General features: G+C 41.6%; 2 protein-coding genes across 4 annotated transcripts in view; one reads left to right on the top strand and one right to left on the bottom strand.

The window, feature by feature from the left end:
• The window catches only part of RB1 (RB transcriptional corepressor 1), a 78690-nt gene that overhangs the window by 10565 nt on the left and 41473 nt on the right, over positions 1 to 26652 (bottom strand). The window contains exon 1 of one of the 3 annotated variants that reach the window (XM_084529583.1): positions 21589 to 21764. The exons of the other annotated variants lie outside the window; for them this stretch is intronic. Coding sequence (XP_084385709.1) covers positions 21589 to 21759 — 171 coding nt within the window. The 5' untranslated portion in view covers positions 21760 to 21764. Of the gene's footprint in view, positions 1 to 21588; positions 21765 to 26652 lie in introns of those variants that run through there. 3 annotated transcript variants of the gene reach the window in all.
• LPAR6 (lysophosphatidic acid receptor 6) lies at positions 23480 to 26580 on the top strand. The gene has a single exon (XM_084529724.1). It carries the CDS (start codon positions 24111 to 24113, stop codon positions 25131 to 25133), a length of 1023 nt encoding a protein of 340 aa, XP_084385850.1. The 5' UTR covers positions 23480 to 24110; the 3' UTR covers positions 25134 to 26580.

Below are 26652 nucleotides of genomic sequence, written 5' to 3' on the forward strand. Positions count from 1 at the left end.
CTTTGTGCCCTCCTTACCCTGTGGCACCCAGGGTTGTCCCATCCCAGCTGCAGAACCCAGCGCTTGTTAACCTTCATGTGGCTGGTGATTGCCAGCCCGCTGATTTGCCAAGATCTCTGCAAGGCCTCTACCCTCAGGGAGTCAGCAGCTCCTCCTAATTTAGTATCATCTGCGAACTTGCTTAGTATGCATTCCAGTCCTGCACCCGGGTCATTTATAAAAACATTGAAGAGAACTGGCTCCAGAATGAGTTCAGGAACCCAACCAGGGACTGGCTGCTGGCCTGGTGTAACCGCATATAGTACAACCCTTTGGTCCAGATCTGCCAGAGAACTGCTCACCCATCGCATCACACACTTCTCTAGCTGTGTGCTGGACATTTTGTGCAGAAGGATACTGCGAAAGACAGTATCAAAAGTTTTGCTGAAATCCACAAGGATTACATCTACTGGCTTCCCTTGGTCAACTAGGTGGTCATAAAAGGACCATAAAAGGTCGTCTTTGTTATAGAAGGAAATTAAGTTTGTTAAGCAGGACTTTCCCCTCGTGAACCTGTGTCGGATGTGACCAGTGACTGTGCTGTCTTCCAAGAGTTTTTCAGTAACTCCCAGAATAACCTTCTGCATAATCTCACCAGACACCGAAGTGAAACCGACAGGCCTGTAATTACCAGGGTCTTCTTTCTTACTCTTCTTGAAAACTGGGATGACATTTGGCAGCTTCAAGCCAACTGGGACCTCCCGACATTCCCAAGACTGCTGACACTAATTGAGAGAGGTCTCTTAGTGAGATCAGCCAGCTCTAAATACCCTGGTATAAATCCCATTGGGCCCCATAGACTTATATGCATCCAGCTGGAGCAGCAAATACCATAGAAATTCAGAGCTGGCTGAGTTTATCATTCCCACAGTCACAATCTTCCAACTCAGGGTATCCCAGGCCCCATCACCAGAGTTAGAAGAAGTCATTAAAGGTCTCTGATAATGACAGAATGAGAGGAGACATGGCAGCTTGCTACCTATGAAAGGGATCTGCCAACTTTTAAATCATTTTCCCTCTCTCTTTACTCCTATTTACTAGCATTAACATTCATTCAATCTCAATGCAAGTCAATCTGATGCACTAAAATAGCAGAAATTTAACATAAAGAAAAAAATTGGTTTGAGTTGAATCAGCTCAGAATCAAGCAAACAAAGCTAGAGCAAGAATTAAGAACAGCCAAGGCAGCAACTAAGGTTGGGATCAAAGTAGGAAAGAGCAGAAAACAGGGAGTACAAGATCTCCCACATTTACTGGAAACAACCTGTTAAATCAGCTGATTTGCACATGAAACTTTACCCCATGGGAATTTATATGAGAAGTGCTGCTTTCCATCAGGTAGATGAAGTACAGTAAGCAAGAAGATATTCATTGCACTGAAACATCTACTTATAGAGACAGAGTAGTAGGATACAGCAAACCCAGTACACCTCCTGGCTTCCCAAAATTCTCATTGACCCAGTGGTAATAAATAAATAAAATGTGTGACCAGAAATGAGTGGTTGTCACATCCCAGTTGGCTTCCAGCAGCAGAGGCTGGCTGGCATGAGCAACGGTGGGATGTATTAAAACATTGACTCAATGGGTTACCTTGGGCAAAGCACAGTCACCCGTGACCTGACTGCAGAAACTTGGCTAGTAATGGGGCTTCAGGAGGCAGGCCAAGGTTATTTGATTTTTAGACCTGGTGAAATGGAAGGTGAGCATCCTGACAGTTGCAATTTCCACTTTATGGTTGAAAGCACTTTAGGTAAACCATCTGTGCTCTTCTCCCAGAGCCATACACCACTATTACTCGTGGCTTTCCACATGCACAGCCACACATGGCAAATGAAAAGGTACTAACTGCACTGACAAAACCAGTGCCTCACAAAAAACAGAGACAATGTTGAAATACACCGAGGTGAGTTTCTGCAAATGCATCTATCCTCCACCCTACAAAATAAATCAGCTATCAAGGTCTTAATTATAACCCTGCCTCTTTTATATATAAATAAACATGAAAAATACTTGTATTTAGTGAATCTTGAGTGCATTCTGCAGCTTGCAGTCATTTTCCAAGGCCAGAAATTACCCAGAGCTTATCAGTGCTAACTCTGTTCAGCTTCAGCCACACTATTTGGTATTCAACAATCTACCTCTCACTTGAATGAACAAAATATGATGTCAATAACCAGACCATTACCAGTCCCCTAAGTAAGAGTCAAAAAAAAGAACTTTAACCCCCAGGTCCAGCTTTATCTAGCAGGACCGTTAATCAGTAACTCGTTTCTGAAGTGACATTATTCACACTATCTTTTACAAATTTTATATTGCTTTTCTAAGCTTTTAAGCAGCACTTCAGGTCAACAGGTCACCTCCAATGCATTCCTTTCACGTGAAAGGAGCTTTGCGCAATTTTTACCTTAATGCTAAATGCAGCCATGGAATAAATTTTACTAATAAAAATAACGGGATGCTGCTTTTCCTTTGGGACTTCCACGCGGTAGCTAGCCAAGTCCTATTTTAGTGGTGCGAAAAGGGAGAAATCAAGTAAGAAGTCAGTCGTTTGACTCAGCTTCTCAGGGTCAAATGGCCATTGGCAGCAGAACCAAGAACAAGACAGAAATTTGACTCAGTCCCCTCTCACATCAACTATAACTGCAAAACCAAACTGCATTAGGCAGGGGTTAGTTCAGGAAACCTCTGCAGGATGTTTCCTTGCAATAATGCCTGCACTGCAAGCACTTGCAGTCGTTTTTCTCAAGTCTGCAAGCTCCTTTTCTGAACAAAGTAGGCTGAATTTCTTGCTGGCTAATCTTTATTTGGCTATGATGAAATACAGGACACACGGGTGCTTCCCAGCTTCCTGGTCTTATATCAGCTCTGTCCCAGCTCCATGTTTAACGGGACTTTGGTTTCCACGAGAAGATTAAATGAAGGACTTAAAGCCTTAAATACAGACAATAGCTACCCTGGGGTTTGGGTGTAGCCCACTGATTATAAAGGAAGTCCCCGAGCAGCTTTCCTCTCAGGCAGTGTTAATTAGCAGTTTACAATATTTTAAGATCTGCTTTTCTCTTTATTTTCCACCGCTTCATGCTTCCCTTCTTTACAGTAATTTTCTAATCAGTTTTCAGTTATTTGCTGCCCATTATATATTTTAATACAATGTTTATCACTAAATTGTGCATCTCAATGCCTAGCAACGTTGTGGGGTTTCTCATTTTTTGGATAATTAACACCACCACAAATTACTGAGTCAATCGATATGACGCATAACATTAATAAATGTTTTTCTTCATAATATGCTAAAAGGTAGATGTGTTTTTTGCACAGCAGAATAAAGCTAATTTAGAATTGACAACCTTGGAATGAAAGGACAAGGACCAGATGGCAGCTATCGACTTCCATTCCTCCTGTCCGGGACTGAATTACATGCTTAGAAAGCTGACTTTGGTTTGCAATTTTATGTTCAGAAACATTGCACAACAACTGGTATTCAGAATTTTGGAGTAATTCAGATCTGCCACACCAAAATATACTTCAGTCTACATTTCAAGAGTATTGCCATGGAAAAAATGCAAGATTAAGAACTGTTTTAATTTCATTTATATGTACACATCTCCTACTACATAAGCTGTTTATATAAATTATGCTCCTATTAGGGCTTGTTATTACAAAATTTATTAAGATAACATTAACAACTGCAGTGTTAACGGTGTAATTCATCTAAGAATATTGTCAGATCTGCTTTTAACTCCTTAGAACAACTATGTTTAATACAAGTCCTTCTAACTTACGGCTAGTACAACACTGGCTTACAGAACAGAATGTCATCATCAAGCTCTGCGATAATCTCCTTTTATCTAAATGCAAAACGGACAGAGGAAAAAAGAGAGAAAAAACAATGTTAATTAGTCCTGGTCATTTGAGAGCTCTATTTTAACAGGCATTTCCTCCTCACACAAAAGACTTGGAAAGTCATAAACTACAAAGAAGGTGACAAGCACACGCTGATAGCGTTTGCAAATCAGCCAAACTCCAATTATTTGAAGTCCTTGACAGAAAGCACATGAACAGCTGATCTGAATGTGGGTGTCCTAGCCCAAACCCTACTAGGAACTTTCAAGTCCAGTTCTCTCTTGTCCCAGATTCTCACTAAATAAATAAATAAATAAATAAATTAGATACCGCACCACAGAAAGAGCAACTATTCTCTGGTCTGATACTTTGAACCCCTCATGGAAATGTGGATCCTGCTGTAGATAGTCTCTAGCATACGTATTAATATGAAATCAAGTATCTCTGAAGGGAGAAACTGTTATTTCACATAAAGAGCTAGTTGAAGGCCCAATGAAAAATAAGCTGAGATATCTTCAGTTAGAGAAGGAAAGCCAGGTCACCACAAGCCAGGATATGCGTCTTAAATTAGTGTTGCTTTAAATAAGGCAGTAAACCCATTATCTTTATAGTTCCTCTCCACTTTCAAAATTGTTCTTCAGAAAATGACTTTGTATGAACCAGTAAATGTCCATGGGGCCACCTCACTACAGGATGTAAGAGCATCACCAAGATATGATTCCTAGAAATGAAGAAGGATGCATGTGACATCTTCTGGGAGACCACCACACATGCATCTTCCCTAGAAATTAGAAGAAAGGTGGGAGAAAGATGTAAAACTTCAACAAGTGTACCACAGCAAGATGAACAATTGACAGGCAGGATTAGGTATCGGGGCTGACAGATGCTTTCAAAGTAGAAATAAAGTCAAGCTAAATTTAAAAAGTGAAACAGGACTCAAGCAATCTTCTAGCAACCTTTTTTTCCTTTGGTTTTTAAATGTTAACCATAAAGATGACAGACCTGTTGTGTGAAGACTGACTAATGCTATTGGTATGTGTAAAAAATACTACACAGACAGATGATAATACTCTACAAATATGAAAACTACTGACACAGCGATTGCTTTGTACCTCTGCAAACCAATCAGCAGATGAATATTGAAGAAAAAAAATTAAACCATGGGCATCAAGACCATTCCTGTTTGCCAAGGCGGTGAAACTAACTTTTGTAAGAATTGCTTTGAAAGGAGTTTGGAAAAACAGCCTCCACACAGAACTTTGTCTTTATTTGACCATTTGGTTCAAACCACTCAGAAAGACCCAGGGAAGACTGCTGCTACATGGCTTGCTGTAGGCTCCTGTGTGGCTTTCTTCAGCAGCTTTTCTGCTCAACACGCACCCAACTTGTGCCCCTCTTTATTAAAAAAATAAATCATTAGTTACCTAGCAAGCCTTTCAATATTCAGCACATTAAAGCCTTAACTACACAATGCTCTAAGCCATCATAAGCCAGTATTGCAGCAAAACCCAGTCCCAAACCCCTCCATCAATCTGCTCTGTCCTTCCAACTATCCCTAACCTGTCTTGTGCGAGCAGAGTTGAGTGGCTGAATGGAGAAGTGTACCAGAAACTTTTTTTTTTTTCTGTTGTGCTGGTTTTTCTTAATTTTGGGCAGGGGATGCCTTAGTTATACACCTTAGAGTGTATAACTAAGGCATCATCCTATTTATGATACCTCTCCTATTTATGGTACCTTTATGGCAGTGCTGGTGTCTGCATCTGGTCACATGAAGAGACAGAAACAAGCAGCTGTAGGATGACACGAGACAGCATCTTTCAGTAGCAGTACCAAGACAGAGAAAGTGAAGTTATGCCTCACAAATCCCAGGATTTCTCCTCTAAAGTAGTGGAAGCCAGCTGTGAGTGGGGTGATCCTGCAGCCAGAGGGGGTCCTGGTGCAGTGGATTTACTTGGGTGGGCATCCAAGCTCCATCACAGGCGCTCTCTCACTCCCCCTCCTCAAAAAGGAAAGGGAGAGAAAATACAATGCAAAGGTCTGTAAGGCTGAGATAAGGATGGGGAGATCGCTCAACAATTACCATGACAGGCAAAACAGACTCAAAGTAGGTAGCCAGCAAAATCTATTGCCTATTACTAATAAGCTAGAAAAGTGAGAAACAAAGGAAAGAAACAAAAACACCTTCATCCCCATCCACTCTATTCCACCTCCTCCCCCTGAGAGGCACGGGGGAATGGGGGCTGTGGTCAGTCCCTGATGCTTCATCTCTGCTGCTCCTTCACAGTCCCTCCCTGCCTCTGCTCCCCGTGGGGTCCCTCCCACGGGATTCTGGCACCCCCAGCCCCCTGCTCCTGCGTGGGCTCCTCTCCACAGGCTGCAGCGTGGAGATCTGCTCCATGTGGGACCCATGGGCTGCAGGGGGACAGCCTGCTCCACCAGGGGCCTCTCCACAGGCCGCAGGGGAACTGCTGCTGCCTGCCTGGAGCACCTCCTGCCCTCCTGCTGCACCCACCTTTCGTTAATGATGGGGAAAAGGTGGCAGGATCAGAAAGGAAAGGCTGCTACTAGTAGCACAAAATGCTCAGTCTTAGGTGAACCAAGCACACTGCAAAAAGATCTCACGATTTTCAGTGACAGGATGATGAAGTTGCCATGGTACTTGACGATAAAAACAAAAATAATGAACAAAAATTACCCTAACTTTACATTCACTCGGGCTGCGTAATCACTATTATTCTATGAGATATTCAGAGTTGGTGTAATTCTGAAAGCGCCAACTCAATGCCCAGAAGTCAAAGCATAAAGAATTATTAGGAAAGTAGTAAAAGCTACCGTTGTGCCAGTACAGTAGTGGCCCATGGCAGGAAATGAGGAGACATTTCTGCTCAGAAAGAGCAGTCAGGCACTGGGACGGGTTGCCCAGGGAGGTGGTGGAGTCACCGTCCCTGGGGGTGTTCTAGGAAAGGCTGGACGTGGTGCTTGGGGACGTGGGTTAGTGGTGACACTGGTGGTAGGGGATGGTTGGAGCTGATGATCTTGGAGGGCTTTTCCAACCTTAATGGCTCTGCATCTTTATGGTTCTGCTGAACATCATCAATGTAAGTGACACCGTAGCCTAGTCCTGCACATACTTTTCCCCACAAGCCTCTTCCAGATGGATCTTTGGTCTGAACTGGCAGAGCTGCTACAGAAACAACCTTAGCTGAAGTCATCAGCACGTTTATTGCCCAGCTCTCTGTTGTAGCCAGGCTTCGGTGTGACTAATTCTTGGACACACCTTACTTGTCAAGGGTTGTTTTTTTTTAAGCAAAAGCCAAATGTCTCAAGGACAAGCCGAGCTCCTACCGGTTTCCCCCCCCAACACTCAGCACAAGAATTTATCTACAGTTCATAAACTAAAACCCACCCAATGTGAGCCGTTGGGCTGTCGGAAATGGTGATGCATCATCAGTCAGCACCAAAACGTCCTGCCAAAAATCTTGAGGTTGAGAATTGTATCAACAACCTCAAGCAGTAAGAACACTGCAGGGTGTGAAGACATTTTTAGGAAAGGAAGTCGAGAAGAGATGCTTTAAAGGACCATTACATTAACCGACAGCATGCCAAGTGCTAAGAACACAGTATTTCTACAATTATTATACATGAAAAATTATTGCCCTCAGGAGCAAAACAGCACTCAAGCACTTCCTTTCTTCATTATTTTGGGGTCACAAAGTGCCCATTTCTGTAAGGAGAATGAAATTCTGTTATTACTCTAGTGATGACCAGATCGTTACAGTACCATACCCTGGTAAGTTTGCTCTTCCTGGCCGTTTCATTTCTGCCTGACTCGCACAGTCACTGTTCCCAGAACAATTAACCCCGAGCAGCAGTTCCAGGAATTACTTGTCTGAGTACAAGTGTAGACACGACTTTCCCCTCACTTCTCTGATCTTCTTCGATCCAGCAGAATACTCCGAGGTGATTACAAAGCAGCATTAAACATGGATGAAAATAAGCCAGCATAAGGACATGCTGATGATAACGTGCAACTTCAGCCCGAGAGCGAGCCTGTTACCTCCTTTTCCTCACAGCCTGTGCTGGGAGGCATATCACAGCACATCAGCTCTGCCCTTGGATGAGGCATTCCCAAAAAATCATCATACTGAAGCCTCTAACTTTGACTAGCTGCTCAAAGCCCAACTGGCAATGTGCATCTTTTTCATGAAAAAACATTTAACACGGATTTTCTTCAGGTACCAACAATGTGGCATCTTTCAGATCTTTGCTTAAAGCCAGTAATTCAGTTTCAAGTCTCATTTTCTTTCCAGTTTTTCCTTAGCTGGACAGATTTAGGCACAACACATCACCAATAACTCCCTTAAGCCAGGTAAAGCAGTAAGCGTGCTGGGAAACTTTGTGGCCAGCAGCTTTTAAAAGCAGGACAGTATCTTTTAACAGAGCCAAGGATTTGAGGAATTATGAATTGAACAAAACTGTAGACAACAAATAATCTGCTGAGAATGTGGATGTCTAGAGCTGCAAATACAGAAAGATTAATCCTGTAGAAAAAGGAGCATTAGCTGGGAAGAGTTACATCTTCTGAAACCTGTAGGAACAGACTGCTGTACGATCCTGAAGAGCAAAAAGTATTGCAAGTGCTAAACTTCTTAGAGTTTAAGTAGAAAAAGAAGGCAAAGAAATTGGAGTTCCAAAAGCAACCTGATGTCGTGTTTCATGTCAAAATACAGCAACACAAGCACGAATACTGTTTTATGCAACAGATTTAATGACCGCTCCTAGAAAGTATCTCCATCTGCAAAAAATTACACATGAAAATGAGGAGAAAAAATTAAATTTGTAGCAAAACTATCTTACAGTAGAGAGTAACAACATTCTGGGCATAAACCCATCCCTTAGGATGGCTTTTGGTCTTACTTTGAACCTTTACTTCTGTGACTACCATTGCAGAATGAGCAAACGCTGCTGCCTTGCAAGCAGTTGGTTAATGATCAGATAAAATAGGGTAAAATGGAGGTAGGGAGTAGGGCACAGGAAATCAGATTAACATTTTAAAAACTCCTTGAGTTGGACTAGATGACCTTCAGAGGTCTCTTCCAACCCAAACTGCTCTATGATGCCTTTATTAGTCAGTCTTCATTGAGGACACATTCCTCCCAATCTGAAAATAAGAAATTCCATTTTCTCAATACAATACAGAACAGTATCAAAATCATCAAAACGTCCCCAAACTTCTCAATAACTTGTCTGAACAGATCTGAAACAAAACCTCGGAAGACACACTGGTATCTGTACTCTTTGAGGTTGCTCCCATTTCACACTTTTTAGCGATTCTGCAAATTTCGTATTTTGACCTTTGCTTGGTATTTTTCCGGCTGCTCTCTTTGAAAGTTTTACAGCTAATTCTGAAGTGGATATTAAAGAGTTTGCCACACAGATTTCTATCTGGTTATTGCTTCACTCTCCCCACCTCCTCTTGAGGGCAATTTCACTGATCTACAGCATCAGTTGGCTTCCTCTGTTACGTATACATGCAGATACCCATAACAGAAACGATTCTAACATTAGTATATCTACACTAGCTTTTATTACATTTGAGACAGAAAAATATAGCCAATATTATCAAATGTGTGAGTATTGTCAAGAAATGATGGAATCCAAAGCGTCTTATGCTAAAACATGCAGAGAATCATAGAATACCATGGGTTGGAAGGGACCTCAAAGACCACCCAGTCCCAGCCCCCTGCCATGGGCAGGGACACCTCCCACCAGCCCAGGTTGCCCAAAGCCCCATCCAGCCTGGCCTTGAGCACCTCCAGGGATGGGGCAGCCACAGCTTCTCTGGGCAACCTGTGCCAGGGCCTCACCACCCTCTGGGTGAACAATTTCCTCCTAACATCTAATCTAAATCTTCCCTCACTTAGTTTAAAGCCATTCCCCCTTGTCCTATCCCTACACCCCCTGACGAAGTCCCTCCCCAGCTTTCCTGTAGCCCCCTTTAGGCACTGGAAGGCCACTGCAAGGTCTCCCCAGAACCTTCTCTTCTCCAGGATGAACAACCCCTGCTCCCTCAGCCTGTCTTCTTTGTAGGAGAGAATCCAGAGCTACTCCACGATCCTCAGAAACATGAAAGAAAACAATAAAATGCAAAATATACCTCCTTTGATATTTTTGTAGCAGGGTTAAGATGCAGCTGAACTAGCAAAAGAGCATAAAAATCCTAAAAAGAGGTTAGAAATCTTTATAAAGTTGTTTAAGATCTCAGAGAATATGTTTATGTAGTAAACTACAGATACAGGTATGGTCACTTGGACCTCAGCAACATTTATAAAAAGCTTGAATTAACACTTTCCAAAATTAAACCCTTATTATTTTTCAACAAATAACGTTAAGACATGATATTCAGCACCTCTCCTCACGGCCACAGACAAAAATCCGTTTTTGAAGACTCAAAGGCTAGCTCAGGCTCTGGAAAACCAGGCTGGCTGATGGCTGAGCATTTCCCCTTCAGGTATTCAGAGGGAAGTGATGTAGTAAATTACTGATTTATACTGCTTTAAAGCACTCGGTTTCCAGTTTGCACCATAAAGCCAAGCATAAATGCTTCTCCACGTAAATACAACAGCCAACTATACAATGTTTGATGGCTTGATGGCATAGGAGACGACTGTTAATTATTACTTAATATAAAAGAAGCTGCTTTCATTCACCTTGGCAGTTTGGGGGGGAGTGGAAAGAGTGGTTGGATGCTGCCATTGGGAATTATTTGACTAGCAAATAACAGATATGCAGAGAGCTGCAGCGCTTAGTACCATAAAAATTATTGTTGCAAACTCAACACCTCTTTTTTTTAAGCTTCCTTGAGGCTGTTAAAAATAAATTGCTCAGTCTTTTTTTTTTTCTTGGCTATCTGAATTAGTTGAAACTAACGAAGTACTGTGTAAAGATAAGTGACTGGAGCAAAAAACGTGTTTGTAGACAACAGTGTCTGAGCACCGACATACCAAGACAAAAGTGAGTCAGATCACAAGATAAGCCCTGCAAACTACACAAGCCTGCATTTAGAGCACTCCGAGCACTTGTGTGACTTCGCAGGGACTTAGGGCAGCAGTATTAATCACATTCAGGTTTTAAAATCACAGCTACAAGAGGGCAAAGACACCATATTTTTTTCTCTGAACTGTGATTACCAACCAGATCCCCCACTTCACATTTGAACCCAGTTTTCCTATGTGTAGCCCCGTTGCCCACCTGTTCTGAAACCCAAAACCAGACCTGGACTTCAAGGCTCCTTGTGAGAAAGGTGAGGACAACCAGGTGCCTCAGAAGGATGCCCTCAGCAGGGCTCACCAGCACTCACCTAACCGGGGACCCAGAAGCAAGGCCACCAGCTGAGAGATGGGAGTGGGGGTCTTGGGTTTTTACAATGGTACTGAGGCAACGACCCTCCTTTTATATTAAAATGACTAATATAAACATTAACATATCCTTAAAAAAATGACAAATTTCCTGAACTAATTTGATGTTTGTTTTTTTTTTCCTGACAATCAGGTACTCCTGAGTGTTCGGAGATGTATTTATAGAAATCAAGAAACTTGCATGGCCTCTGCTCTCTCCTTCCTCTGTGCAACGTTCATTCCTTGACCATTTTTCTTCGGGTCGTGTTTCTGTTGGCATCTAATTAAAAACTACAGCATACACAGAAGAGAATGCTGTGACTTTCCCTGAAATAATAGAGCAGTGATGTTATATTACACGTGAAGTCTGTGTATCAGCAAAGCAGTAAAACTGACTTAGGTGACAAGGTATATGAAATTATCAAATGATCAAAACTTATGTTTCCCCTGATCTCATTAAATTACAAACATCTTGCTGTTTCCACAAGAAATATGTCAAATTATTCAGTAACAACATGCTTTTTTATATTCAAGCCCTCTGGATTTTTCCTTGTGAGAAATTCTCAGCCATTTCTAAACAGAACAAAACCCAGGTTTCAATGTTTCTGATGAAACCACTGCGTTTTACAGGTCCTGTTTGGAGAAAATTGAAGTGTTCTGATCCCAGTTTCACTTCCTGAAGTTTCAGGAAAATGAAATTAGCTTCTAAAGATACTTCTTTATTCGTCCTTCTTGCAAGAAACCTCATTGAAATATATTCCCACAGAAAGCTTAGATTTTGTGAACATGTTTTCCACCAAAGAGCATCTCCAACTCTTCCTGTGAGTCTTACAGTCAAGATTCAGTGTCTCTTTTAGCAACTTCAATATAGGAGCATACTAATCAGGCTTTTAAAGACATCATACTAATTTTAAACCCTGATCACGTTATGAATTAACACCGTGTATGACTTCATTGAAATATTTGAGTACTGTTACTGAAGTTGCATACAACCGCGTAGAACTTGGTGCTGCCTACTTTCTGTGGGCTTGGCAAGTTTGGCTGACTTACGAGCATCCTCTCACCGTAATTAATTTTTAACCACCAGGCATACAGAGGATTCCCAGAATATTTCCCTTCAGCTCTCCAACTCCAGAATGTGCAAAGGTCACACATGATGTAGAGAGCAACGCAATCTGAAGCCTGTTGAATTTTACAGCTTCTCTTATTATCTGCACTTGAAAAAACAAACCTGAGCTGCAGCTTAGCCATTTCTCCCAAACCTACCTTCCACACACTTCCTATTTTGCTTATTTCCTAGCAAAATAAGCGTGCTGTTCAATACTGAAGCTCTGCATGTTCAAGCTGTACAGACCTAGAATAAAACTCACCTCTCCCAGGCACGAAGACTTCAGCAACACCTATAACCTCTGGCACAGCTACAGCAACTAAAAATGAATTCTGACTGACAGGTCTATGCAAGAAGAACCGTGCAGAGGCACTGTCTGAGCACAGCATGCTCAAATGCATTAAATGAGCTGCTTCAGCCCCAGTTACACAGATCTCCCACATTTTCTTCCCCCTCCCAACAGAAGCTGAAAGCCATTCTTAAGAAAGGGTAAAGGGCAGAAATGGTTCACCTTTTTTAAAAAAAAATAATTGTCAACTTTACTATGAATGCAAGCTCTGAGAGGATTACTTAAAAAAAGCAAAATTTTCACGAAATTAGCAGGTCATGGCCACCATAGATTTTTATTGCATTTAAATAAGGAAAAGCTTCCTGCCTCAGAAAGTTTAAAGAATAAAAAAGAACAAGCTAAAACACAAGTTGACCTTGACGTTTCAACACTTTGCTTCTAGTAAGGAAACAGAGCGTTTTCACACCAACTCACTCTAGATACGAATGTTTAAATTGTGCATTCCAGTGTTTGTTCCCTCAAAGGAAGACGGGCAAAGAACACATGGAAATAGCTGTCAAATGTAAAGGAATGCCTTTGTTTTGGATGAAATTTTACTCACTGCCTTCACTTTCACTGTAAAGAAAACGCCTATTTCTGCTTTTGGCTAGCGTGCTATCTGTTCCGGGCAGCTTCACTGACATCAGTGCAAACATATAAAACATAAAATATAAAATTTGTAGGGAAACCGAAGCAATTACATAACATTTTACAGCCCAACGTGCACCCACAAGTGCCCCAAAGCAGCAGACAGAAGCCTTATGTATAAATGGCAATTTATGAAAATTTCGTGTAAGGGACCTCAAGTCAAATGCAACAATCAATCAGTACTACTTCTGCAAAGTAGACTTCTGTATTTTCTTTTTAACTTAAGTATCTAATAAGCTCCTCTTTTGTCACTCAGTGTACATTTTCTACAGCTATTCTGAGCCAAACGTATCACTAAGCCACAGCAAAAGCAGCAGCTGAGTTTTACCATAACCTTCCAATGAAATGAGTGTGTGTAAATCAAGGTATTCCTCAAGTCAGACACACAACTGTCAGACTCAGCTTGAATTTCTCTACCTGACTTTCTAGTCTAGATGCTAGAAAACTGCCAACATCTTCAATGGAGCAGATCAGGTGCTTGGCTGTTGCCCTGCATCACACCCCCATCTACCTCAAACAGCAAAGCATGATGATGGGCAGCATGTCCACGTTACTGTGCATTTTTATCTTCCTTCGTTAAAAAAAATCAGGTATACGTTGTTCTTTAGTATGTTATAAACATCACTATTTCGAGCCATTTACATTAAAAAAATTATAGGGTGCCACATCAGAAACACAGATCTCACTCTGGAGCTTAGCAGAGGCTTCTAAGCATCGCATGGCCAATAGTAAGTTAACGGCAGGCCAAGAGTGGAAACAAAAGGAATTTAAAAGCCTTAAAGCTGAACACCCCACAACACTCATTGCAAAGTTTCACAGTTGGTTTAAATCAGTTTAAGTGAACTGGTACTTCCCTAAACTGCACCTGAGCATCTGCGCTTTCTGCTCTGGCCTTTCACATTAGCACTGCTAAAATTATAGCAATTATGTGATTGTAAGGATTAGCTTAAAACCAAATCATTTCCCTCATTCAGTGGACCTCGTGTATACGTACAGCTCAGGGGAAGAAACAGGACTGAACGGAGGGCAGTCTGATTACTCTGAGCAACAGCCCATGTTTAAGCTCAGTTAATCATGAAAACCATATCCTCAGTTGCCTGGTGATACGAGAAATATGAGAACCTAATGGATTTAAGAAGTACACAGTTAAGATAATGTTTGTAAGCAGACGTAGGACCTTTGTGGTCTTTCCTAAATCATGGGTACTTAATCTGCTCACTCTTACCCCATCCTCGTATCAAACATTTGCTTTTTTCTTTAAAAGAGGCTGCAACTGGTGACTACTGAAACCCAGAGCTAATAGCTTTCAAAACTACTGTGTCTACTGCAGATGTGAAGGACCTGCATAGCCACATTTTCTTTTTTTTCACCTCTATCAGTACACCACTAAACCATCACAGATAGCAGCTGAGAAAGTTTGACAAAACCCAGAAACATGAGCAACTGGTACACATGACAGTGTACGCTGCCCTCTGCCACCCAGACCTCACTCTGACCTCTGTGGTCTCCAACATTAGCACAGACACGACTGTGGAGGTTAAATATTTGCTCAGATTAGTTTTAAACCAAGTCATTTTCCTCACTCAGCAGACCACTTTTGTGGTCTAGAAGTACCTGGGGGAACCTACACCCCACTGCAGGGATGGCTCTCTGGAAATTGCCGAGGAAAGCTTCTGCTCTCGATGCAGATCGCTGAGCTCAGGGGAGAGGTCCCAGTCACACCAACACCTCCCAGAATGGCTTAACTCTTCCAGGAGGTCTATTAAGAAAGTCTATTAAGAAAGACTCACATGACAAAATCAGTTCTGTCATGACAAATGTCCTTTCAACCAAGCTTAAGACTTTGAAGATGCTTATCTGATGGAAAAAAAAAAATGTCTTATTTAATTTACGTTATTTTGTAATCGTTTTGGTTGTCCAACTCCATTATTTCCAAGATATCAGCAGAAAAAAAATGATGTGAGAAGCACATCTCCTTTGTGCCTCCTCCAAAGTGTTGATGTGTATTCTTACCTTGTGGGTCTCCCCTCACTGTCACACTGAAAACGTAACCACCAAAAGTGTGCAATGTAACAAAATTCATAAAGCGCCGAGTTTGTGTTTCAACAAACTTTAGAAAAACATGCTGGGAGGAAAAGAGCAGTTTTGGGGGTGAAGTCAGCTGAAGCACCTCTAATACTGTTTACCCATACTAATGACATGCTACATAATCATTTAAGTGATCTTACGATGCAGAATTTAAGGAGGTTATTTGCTAACTTACGCTTTTTTTTCTTTTTTTTTTTTTTTTTTTTTTTAAGAAAGTAATCGTTCCTCGTGTTGATCAAGTCCGAGCTGTGCTTTTTGGCAGCAGTTCTCCCCAGACAAGCATTTTCATGTCAGTATTTATCTATACTAATTAGCTTACCAGCTTGAACAACTCTTACGAAACGTTTTTTCCCCCCCCCCCCTAACTTCTTACACTCCAGTTTTGTGAAGGAAAGCAAACTAATTTTATGGTTTTTAAAACTACATGAATTCACATAAATCTTACAGAACGAGTACGACAAATTCTTTCAATAGCTTCATAACGCTGCCCTTTACAGAAAAGGGAACAGGAATGTGACTGCGAACTTTGAGCCACTTTTGACAAGCAGAGGTTAAAATCCTCTCGTATAAAGGCAGAGGCCTCCCTTCTGTCAAAACTGCAAGAGGCTGCAAGCACTCGATCCGGTGGCTGCAAGTAATTTGGCATGGAAGTGAAATATGTCTTTAAGACCTACATGGATAAACACCAGTTATCCTGACACAGAACCCAGTCCTGGCAAGAGAAGAAGAGAGGCTGGGCAAAAGCTTAAACTAAAGACCTGAAAAATAACAAGCAATTACCTTCGAAACTAAACAAATTATAATCTTCTTTCTACAAGTTCTGCCCGACCCCATTTCATCCTGTACGTTTGGAACAGCTTCCAAAATAATTTCTGAAGCATCTTCCATTTCCTTCCCGTCACTCCTAGGATCTGCTTACTATAGCAGCTGATTTTTTTTATTATTTCTTTCAAAGTCATGTTTCTGTACTTGCAAAGTATTCTGAACACAACTTCTGTCATTGAACATTTTACAAATTTCAGCCAATTCCAGTTAAACTGTAATTTTCTAAACTATGGTTTAGAAAGTATAAATTTGAGTAGAGCCAGAATGTTATAGTCTTAGGGAAAGCCATTTTACTTCTTTCTCTTATATAAAATGTGGACAAATCTCAACTACTGACAATATTTGAGCTGTAGTAGCAGAATGGTTGGATAAAAGTCCATCCCTTTAAAGCCAGTCAATCAAATGATTAAAGCTTGAGAAGATTTAGTGTTGTTTAACCACCTACTAATGTACTGTACTATCAACTGCAGTTACAGTATACCTGAAGATGTTTCCTTGAATTAATTCATAAAGAACTGCTCTGAACATCTCCTCGGGATGTATCTGGATACCTATTTTAAACCACCAGCTCACGTCATCATCCCTAACAAACCAATAGCCAAGTGGACTCAAACTACTCTAAGTATGCAACAGAAATGGCAATTTTGTTCTTCATGCAAAGTAATTTCTCCCTTAACGTGAGAAAGGGGTAAAAGCTTAAATTGGCAGAAAAGCTTAAATTGGCAGTCCCTAACACACGCTGTTCCTAACTACAAAAACTGAAAAATTAAGAATTGAGCCTGGCAGGGAGGGCTAAGTAAACGTTTCATTTCTTACCTGCTACTGTTGCATGTATCAGATAAAAGTGGAGAGCACGATTTTAAATCTATCAGACAACAAATGACATGTTATCAACACATCATCAACATTTTACCAATTTACTGCTTACTCCTTCCAGATATCTTTATAATCAAGTTCTCAGAAAAAAAGTTTACTTTGCACAAACAAATAATTTAGAACAAAAGCAAAAACTTCTGCTAAGATTTTCATGAGTTGTACAAAAAAATGCAACTCAAAACCCCTTATGCAAATATTTATCAGTCATCTGTTAGTGGCCTAAAACACTGCTGTAACTGCTTGTGTGCATTTACAATGCAAACAGCCAATCTGCATATCCCACTACACCATTTGCATAATTCTAGGTAAGCCTTACGTGTTCATTAGTGTAACTGGAACTGAGATAAAAGCTTTTTTCACTGTTAGAAACTACATGTTTCCATCAATGCTATAGAAACGTATTTCCAAATTTGAGATAACATTCTTTAAAAAACTGACCCATAAATTCAGTTACCTCGCAATAGCTGTGATCAACAGAAACCAAATAACGTCAAGATTAAGCTCTAAAACGTAAGCAGAGGATGCATACAGCATTTTCCGAAACAAAATATTCTAAAAATATCTTCAGAGCTTGTATAACGTACTCCAGGGTACAGTTCCACACTTTCCTCCATCAAAGAGCACAGGAAACTTTCCGCCAACCCTGTTCCTAAAACCTTTTATGCAAAATCAAAATGAAACAAGGGGGGGAAAAAAAAGTCAAATTAGTAGCGTTTGAAAGATTCTCCAATTTTCTCATTAAACCTCTTAAGAATTTCCCCTTTAAATCAGAGCATCTATAAAGCCTCGAGTAGTCTTATGAAGGATTACATTATGCTAATAGGTACTGCGATGCCTGAACGCAGCCCCAACAGCAGCACTTGAGATTTGAAGCTCTACTTCAAAGGAGAAGGGGTCCCAGCTAGGAGAGAAAAGCAATATAATGTATTTGTTTGCCTCAGTTACTTAGAAGTGATTAACCAACTCACGTTGGTTTTGCTTTCCACTTTTGTCAGCTTTTACATAGCATTCTGTAATAAAGATACGTTCTCGGTAGACGGCTTCTCTTTATGGTATCAGGTATAAAGGACAGTACAGGAAACAGCAAGAGATTGTATATAACTAGTGGTTCAAAGAAACCACTTATTCATACATGGGCATACCAAAATTATTGTGAATAAATGTTTGAAACTGAAATACAGTGCCCCACGCTCCTAGAATTTCACTTATTTGACTAAAATTGGCATTTTTAAATTATGATTGGTGTACACTGCACATATGTTTAAGAACAAAGAACCACAACAATCCATTACGCTTGAGTTGTCCGAAGACACTGCAACAAACTACCTTTGCTATACTAATATTTGGGTCTAAAAAGCCCTCCCTCCATGAATCCAAAGGGTGGAGGAAAACACAAAAAGGACTCCAGCAGCCTGAAATGAAACAAAAGGAGAGAAACCGTTTCCTCTTTTTGTAAGCAGGAAAGGAAGAGCTGTTCTTCCCATAAAGGAAGCACAAATAGAAGAGAAAAGCATTTCAGCTGTACAGGAATGAAGAACTCTTACTTTATTCTGAGCTTCCCTTTTCCTTTTTAAGCCATTACACACAAATTATTTTAACCTGGAGAACCTAAGAGTCTCACAGCCCAAACACTTCACCTTCTGTTGCCCCCCCCCCCTTTTTTTTTTTTTTTTAAGGATAGTTCAAAGACTTTTTGCATCTATGTATCAGAACATAGCTAGTAACAGAAAAAGTAATCCAGAAAACTGGTTATAATCAGTCAGTCTCTTTCAGCAGAAAATGTTTACAGTTTTCTTTTAACTTTTATGTGTAACTGGTATGTGCAGTTTCATTTGCATCAAGCTAACCAGTTTCCTAACACGAAGGGCTCTTTTGCTGGCTATATGACAGTCATCCAGTATTGGTCTGACTAGATAAAAATTATCTGTTCACCATAAAACATACAAAGCTCATTTTAAAACTTGTCTACTACACTGGTGATTGGTTTTGGTGGTCTTGTGTTTGTGTGTTTTTTTTTAAAGGTAAATAATGCAATTTTCAGTGTGCTAGCTGCTTTACACCGCCTCCGTGGAAATGTCTGAACAGGCAGCTACTGAAAGGTGGCTGAGAAGGTCCAAGTTCAGAGTGACAGCACAGCCGAGGCTATCAGGGAGCTCTAGAGGTCCCGAACCACATGCCCTGCTCCAGCATCCAGCAGGGCCCCCAGACTCCCAGGAGGAGCCCCCACAGCCTCTCTGGGCAGCCTGGGCCAGTGCTCAGCCGCCCGCCCAGCACAGAAGTGCTGCCTGGTGCTCAGAGGGAGCCTCCTGCCTGCCCCTTGGTGCCCACTGCCCCTGGCCTGGCGCTGGGCACCCTTGAACAGAGCCTGGCTGCGGCCTCTTTGCCCCCTCCCTGCGGGGATTCCCAGCCCTGGGGGAGATCCCCCTGAGCCTCCTCTTCTCCAGGCTGAGCAGTCCCAGCTCTCCCGGCCTCTGCTCAAGGCAGCAAGACCCCATTTCTGGTTCACATTGAGCTTGGTGTCTACCAGGACCCCCAGGTCCTTTCCTGCAGAGCTGCTTCCCAGCTGGGTGCCCCCAGTCTGTCCTGGTGCCTGGGGTCACTCCCCCACCCCAGGCGCAGGGCTCTGCACTTCATGGTGGGCTTCACAAGATGGCTGCCACCTCCCCTCACCTCTCACCTGAGGTCCCTCCAGATGGCGGCACAACCCTCTGGTGAACCAACCCCACAGCCCAGTTTCATTGCCTTCGCTATAGCCATATAATTATGCAGTTGAATCAAGTGAAATCCTTGAACAGATCCTTTTACTTGGCAGGGATCTAATCTACAACTACAGAAAGTTTATCTTCCTACATTTTTACCCTTTTTGCTAGCCATTGTAATTATCTCAACACCATATTTCATAAAGTGTTCTCCATCCAAGGACTTGTAACTGTTTTTAACAATTAAGATAGCCTCAAAATCCAGTAAGGAAGTGAACAATCTCTTACACAGAGGGTAGCTAAAGCACAAATTCAGAGAAAACTTTACCAAGTTTGGAAAAAAACAACTATCTGTCACACAGCCGGCTACAGACTTCCTGGCTCCCGGTCTCAACTGTTAAATTCCTTCCTGTACATGCACACACACACAAACTCCAGTAAATAGACTAAAAATGCTTCAGAAATCATCACTACCCCATGAAAATGAATAGACAAGTAACAAGGAACACTTAGTACAAGTGAAATACTATCCTGCTGGGGTTAGTGATGTTACTGTGTTACTGATATTGCCCTTGCTTTTTCTCTAAAATAAGTCAGAACATGTATTGCTAGCATCAGTGCAACACACGAGTTCAAAATTCATTTCACTGCTATGATATCTTCATGATTCCAGCACCGAAGACTTGAACAACAATAGAGGAACATGCAACACTGGTCAGAAGAACTCCAGAAGTTTAGAAAGCCTTCATGTTTTATTTCAGTGAAATATTTCTTTGCCATTCAACTTGGACTCCTGAATTTAAGGGGTCCTCATGCAGCGCTAGCAACAAAGGGTAGGACCTAACTCCTTCTTGTCTCTACTTTGGAAAAGCAGACAGACTTAAATACGTATCTCCCTTCAGTGGCAGCATCATTTCCCTTGGGGGAAAAAAAAAGCCCTAAGCATACAGGGCCCTCCCTGCAGCTGTTTCCTCCTGCCTACCCCCACCTGCCCATGCCAAAGGGAAGCTTGCCAGCAGCAAAGGTGGGTAAGGAAGGTCATTACTATGTGAATTCTTCCTCCATAATAACTAAATTTTTTTCCCCCTCCCAATGCTGGAGCATGCTTTAGGGTTTTCCAAAGCTGACAGCATGGAGCACAACAGCTTGAAACTTGAGAGCGTGCGATGAGTTTTCCTCCCAGCCAGCACTGGCTCTCAGCCAGATGAAGGCTCCTGCAGACTCCAACGCAGGCTGTCCTAGCAGAGGTTCTTCCGCACAGAGAAGCGTACAAGCAGGTTGGAATGCAAATTCAAACAGCATTTGATAACCATCACTCACATTTAATTTCAGGAAAGGGGGATGCAGTCCCCTTCTGCCATACAAATTCTGACAATAAAGAGAAAATGAGTCAGACTGCCTGCTCAGTCACATACCCATTCACTGCAACACGATATCAACACGATATGAAGTCAAAACCTGTCATCTTGGGCTTTTCAAGTTTTCTTCTGCAGGTGGGGAAGCCCTGCAGCTGAATGCTATTTTTGGAAGAACACAAGTATCCAAGTATCACTTATTTCTTCAGTTTGTGCGAGGGGTGCATATTGCTCTAGCAAAGCAACCAAATAGGTACAAGGGGAAGTCCCAAGCTTACCTAAGGACAGCAGAAGCACTACCTGATTCCCTAAAATACAGCTCTGAGCAGTTCCTGTGTTCATGATACAAACACAAGCATGGTCACCAGGCTGTGGCTCTTACCGATGAGCTGCAGGCTGAAGATGCACCTTCACAATTGCTCCAAAAAATATTTAATGTGGCAAAATTGACAGCATCTCTGGTTAGACATCCCCAACCTCTCTCTTTGCACCCACATCTCAGTTCAAATGGAGAATTAAGAACTGATGAATAAAGAGACTTATTCATTTCCATTTGTTTCTACTTCTAAAGATGAGTTTTCACTTGAGGTTTTGACATATGTCAAATTCCAATACTGCGGGGATTTTAGTAACTGAAACTGCCCCACAGCTTTCCTGAGGAAAAAAAAAAAAGACAAGTCAGAGTAGGAAAATTGAGTCTACAGCTCCTATGGCTTGATACAGGACACTGGAAAAAAACAAAACCACCTTTTATTCACAGAAGGCTGCCAGGAATGGAAACAACATTCAACCATGTGTTACAACTGCTTTTGTGAGGAAAGCCAGGAAAGGTAACTTCATGTTAAACTGTGAATTGAGTTAGACACACAAGAGACTCTGCCAGGCTCACTTTTTCATTTCTTGCCAACTTGGAAGTGGAAAACATACTTTGCTTTACAGTTATGAATTTCAAAAATATTTTTAAAAGTACACTTCTAGTGGTTATTTTCTACTGAAGCAAAACTGCTCGACTTCACCTCCAAATCAAGGTGAAAGGGTTTCACTGAAGCTAACCTGAAACAAAATACATGAGACCAATTTTAACACTGTTCTGAATTTTGTTTGAGGTATCTTGCATTAAGAAACTAAGCCAAAACCCTGTGGAGGGTATTATTTTTCTCTCCTTTACAACAGACTAGACAATTTCTGCCTAGCAGAGCTTTGCTTATGTACAGCTGATTAAAATCTCATTCAGAAGAGCCACGCCACCCAGCCAGATATGAAGAGGTTTGTTTTTCAAAGACTTTGAAACATACTGGTTTTGATGCCAGAAGTCAGAGAGTCTCTCCAAGCTGATGTTAAATAAATGAGTCTGTCTAAACTGGGATTTATCTCTTATCTGCCCCTAAAGGCAGTAAGAGCTGCTTTTTTTAAAAAAAATTTACTTAACAATTTAATTAGTTACAACATGTTTTCATTTCATTACTCAGCGACTAATGTGAATGTTTTGTGCATGTGTGATAACTGGCCCCATTAATTTATCAAAACCAACTGAATAGTGCAGTATTTATTTCGGTAAAGTGTATTAGTTCTGTGCTTAGGTACTGGAGAAAACGCTTTTTCCACAAAAAAAATGTTTGAAATATACTCTGTAAAAAGTGCTTATTAGAAATAAGTTTGAGATATATTTCCTAGCCCAGATTAAAAATGTCTCCTGCCACTGCAACACATCTCAGCTGTGGGAATGTCCCGGAGCAACCCCCAGGGCATCACCCCCTGCCACTCCCTCTGAGTAAATCATGAGGCAAAATTATTTAATTACCTACTGGCATTACTCTGTCCCTCGTGAGGAACGTACTGGTGTACTGAGGGAAAAACACACAGGGCTAATCAGCTGATTTTTGGTGGTTAACATGCAGTCTCTTACAAGGAAAGACACCCTTCCAAAAATGTAAGCTTAGTTCAATTCCACGTGAAACAGAAAACCCCTTTTATTACCACCTCTGACAAAGAGAGAAACCAACTTTTAGGCGTGAGAGCTATTCTGACGCAGAAAAGCCTCATCATAACCAAAAGGTTTTTACAGTGAGACTTCCCAGCTTCCCCACAGAGTGCAGAGCACCTCTGGGGAGGGGAAGGGGGGGGGGCAGGAGGAATTAGGGACGCGGCAGTGGCTCTGAGAGACGCAGGGCAGGCGAGCAGCCCCAAGCAAAACCCTTCCCCAGCGAGGCTGGCCTCTCCTCCCCGTGATGTGACGCTACAAAGGGGGCCAGCTCTTCCTGCCCTCCACACCCAGAGGCTGGGCCAGGCGGGGCGAGGAGCAGCCGGGCGCTGAGGCGAGCCAAGAGCCGCCCAAGCACCCAACTTGCCGCTGCCGTCCTGCTCTCGCCTCCCGCCCGTGGCACGGCGAGCCCTCAGCCAAGCTGAGAAGCTCCTTCAGCAGAAAGAAGGCTGAGAGGGGAGACATGGCAGTGACTACGCTCCACCGAGCCTGGGAAATCGTCCTCTGAAGCCTACATTGCTGCTGGTTACTTCAGTTTGGAAGAACAAGGCTGGGAGGACAGGAGCTGCAACAGAATGAGGCAGAAAGTCCTTCAGCAGATGGAGGGGGGGGAAGAAGGGAGCTAAAAGCAAGCCTGGGGACAGCCACCTCTGCTCCAAATACGAGGTTTTACGTTGAAAAGCTGGCTGACTACAATAGCTGTGGGAAGAGAAAAGCGATGTCCCGGGGGTTACTGCGGGAGATGCGCCCCGCCACGCTCACGTCGCTTCGCTGAAGCTCTGAGGAGAAACCGAAGCTGATCAGAGCACCCTGTCACACATCTGCAATCTCGCTGCAAGTCTGAAAAGTCGCAATAAAAATATCAGAGAAAGCTCCCTCTGAACCGCAGGAAGCCAGGCTTGTATTTTAAATATACCATTATAATGGTAAGCTCTAATTGTTCCACTGAGGACTCCTTTAAATATACTCTATACGGATGTATCTTTAGCATGGTATTTGTTCTTGGCCTCATAGCAAACTGCGTTGCTATCTACATTTTCACTTTTACATTAAAAGTGCGAAATGAGACCACCACGTACATGCTTAATTTAGCAATATCTGATCTGCTGTTTGTGTTTACATTGCCCTTCAGGATTTATTACTTTACGGAAAGGAACTGGCCCTTTGGAGACATTCTTTGCAAGATTTCTGTCACACTGTTTTACACAAACATGTACGGGAGCATTTTGTTTTTGACCTGCATAAGCGTGGATCGCTTTCTAGCTATAGTTTACCCGTTTCAATCGAAGACCCTTCGAACCAAAAGAAATGCAAAAATCGTCTGTGCCGCAGTATGGATAACAGTGTTAGCAGGGAGCACACCGGCGAGCTTCTTTCAGTCTACAAACCTCCGGAATGACACCGAACAAAGAACATGCTTCGAAAACTTTTCGGAGGACACCTGGAAAACCTACCTATCCAGGATTGTTATCTTCATTGAAATAGTGGGATTTTTCATTCCACTCATCGTGAACGTGACCTGTTCTACTATGGTCCTACGAACGCTGAACAAACCCCTGACGTTAAGTCGGAATAAACTAAGCAAGAAAAAGGTACTCAAAATGATTTTTGTCCACTTGGTGATATTCTGCTCCTGTTTTGTGCCTTATAACATTACCTTAATACTGTACTCTCTCATGAGAACGCAGACATGGATTAATTGCTCGGTGGTAACCGCGGTCAGGACTATGTACCCTATCACCCTGTGCATCGCCGTCTCAAACTGTTGTTTTGACCCAATCGTGTATTATTTCACTTCGGATACAATTCAAAATTCAATAAAAAGTAAAAGGCTCACTAGAACACGCGATAGCAGGGTCTCTGAGATGCCAGTTTCAGAAAACTTTATTCAACACAGCCTTCAGACCATAAAAATGAAAATATTTGACAGTGACTCTTCAAAATAAACTGCATTAAGAGACTGCTGGGACTAAACTGGAATTAGAAGCCTGCACATTTCTTCAGCTGTGAAAATATATTCTGATCTGTAAATGTTACTCCTTTACATCAGAAAAAAGTTTCTGGCATGAAAAAGTGTTAAAAGTATTTTCTCTATGTACTATTATGCTTCAGAATTCACATCAGACATCTGTTTTTACTGTATTTATGTTAAAAACAAGCTTCTGTTTTCAAGCCTATGCTACCAAAGTCCAAAGACTAGTTTGTCAAGTCAGAAAATGAATAAGAAACTAGGTCACTTCTAAAATTAACCTAACCACTTGTTTTAAAATAATTGTATCGGTTTCCAAGTTACTGAGGACAGGGGGTGAAACTAGTTGGTTTACAATGCAGAATCCACTTACCGATCATATTGGTCGTGTAATTACAGCTAGCATGCCTGCTTTCAAATTTCCTCTTCCCTCTCCCTTGGCTCCTAACCCCTTTTTTTCCTCCCAGCAACTTCCTTCATCATAAAAGGCTTCGATCACTGTGCTAGTAAGATCTTCATTTTCCCTGTAACCTGCCCTTCCCCAGTTAACCACCTTCCATAAGTAATAAATTACCTGTCTGCTGCCTGTTCCCCAAAACCAACAGATTAGTTATCTCCCCTTCCACTAACATCCCTTTTTTCTCCACAGGCCCAAACTATGTTTTTCCCAGATTATCTACACAATTCACGTGCTTACTTTAACCTCAAAAACAATTATTCTCAACACATTCAGCTTTAAAGACTGCTGTTTCTGTTTCAGATCTGGAAAATAAAAAAGACTACTGTTTCTCCACTTATCTGATAGAATATATTCCTTCTTCACAAGCCTTACCTCCATAAAGAAATTAAATCTTTGAGTAGTTTAGGGCATCTGGAAACAACTCAGAAAAACTGGTTTTTCTTCTCACCTCTGTCTCAGATGTCTGTGTAATTATAACAAAAATAACCTGATGACTGAAGCTGGTGCTTTAAAGTACAGTACCACTTTATTAAACTCTTTTCTGAGAAGCTCTTCAACTCAACACAAATTTAAAGCAAAATAACATCCTCCAAGTAAGGTAACTCAATCCGAAAATACCATTTTGTTATTAAAAAGACACGACCCTTGATGACTAGGAATGAGTATGCATGTTAACCAAAATATTTCTTTCAAGAAACTTTTTGGTGTCCCTTATAGAAATTCAAGACACAGTAATGTTCAGAACAAGCCTTCCGCTCAAGCTTGGTGCCCAAGAAATATTTTGGCTTTTTAACATTAGCATTTAAAATTCCTAATGTTATTTTGTTGTGACATTTATAAAGTTAGTTGAGGCTATGTGCTGGCAAAATTGAGACACTGTAAAAATCAAAGCCAATGTAAAAGGAGAAGTTTATGTATATTACTGTGACAAACAGGAATATAAATACAAAAGAGTATTTTTAAATGTCCTGCTATGTATGTTTCTCAGTTATCAGAACACTGTACATTTTCCTCAACATTAATTTAACACTAAAAT

The sequence above is a fragment of the Aythya ferina genome, assembly GCF_964211825.1.
Source record: "Aythya ferina genome assembly, chromosome: 1".
NCBI lineage: Eukaryota > Metazoa > Chordata > Aves > Anseriformes > Anatidae > Aythya > Aythya ferina.

Coding starts and splice junctions, on each gene's coding strand:
- LPAR6 (XM_084529724.1), top strand. CDS start 24,111: ATGGTAAGCTCTAATTGTTCCACTGAGGACTCCTTTAAATATACTCTA.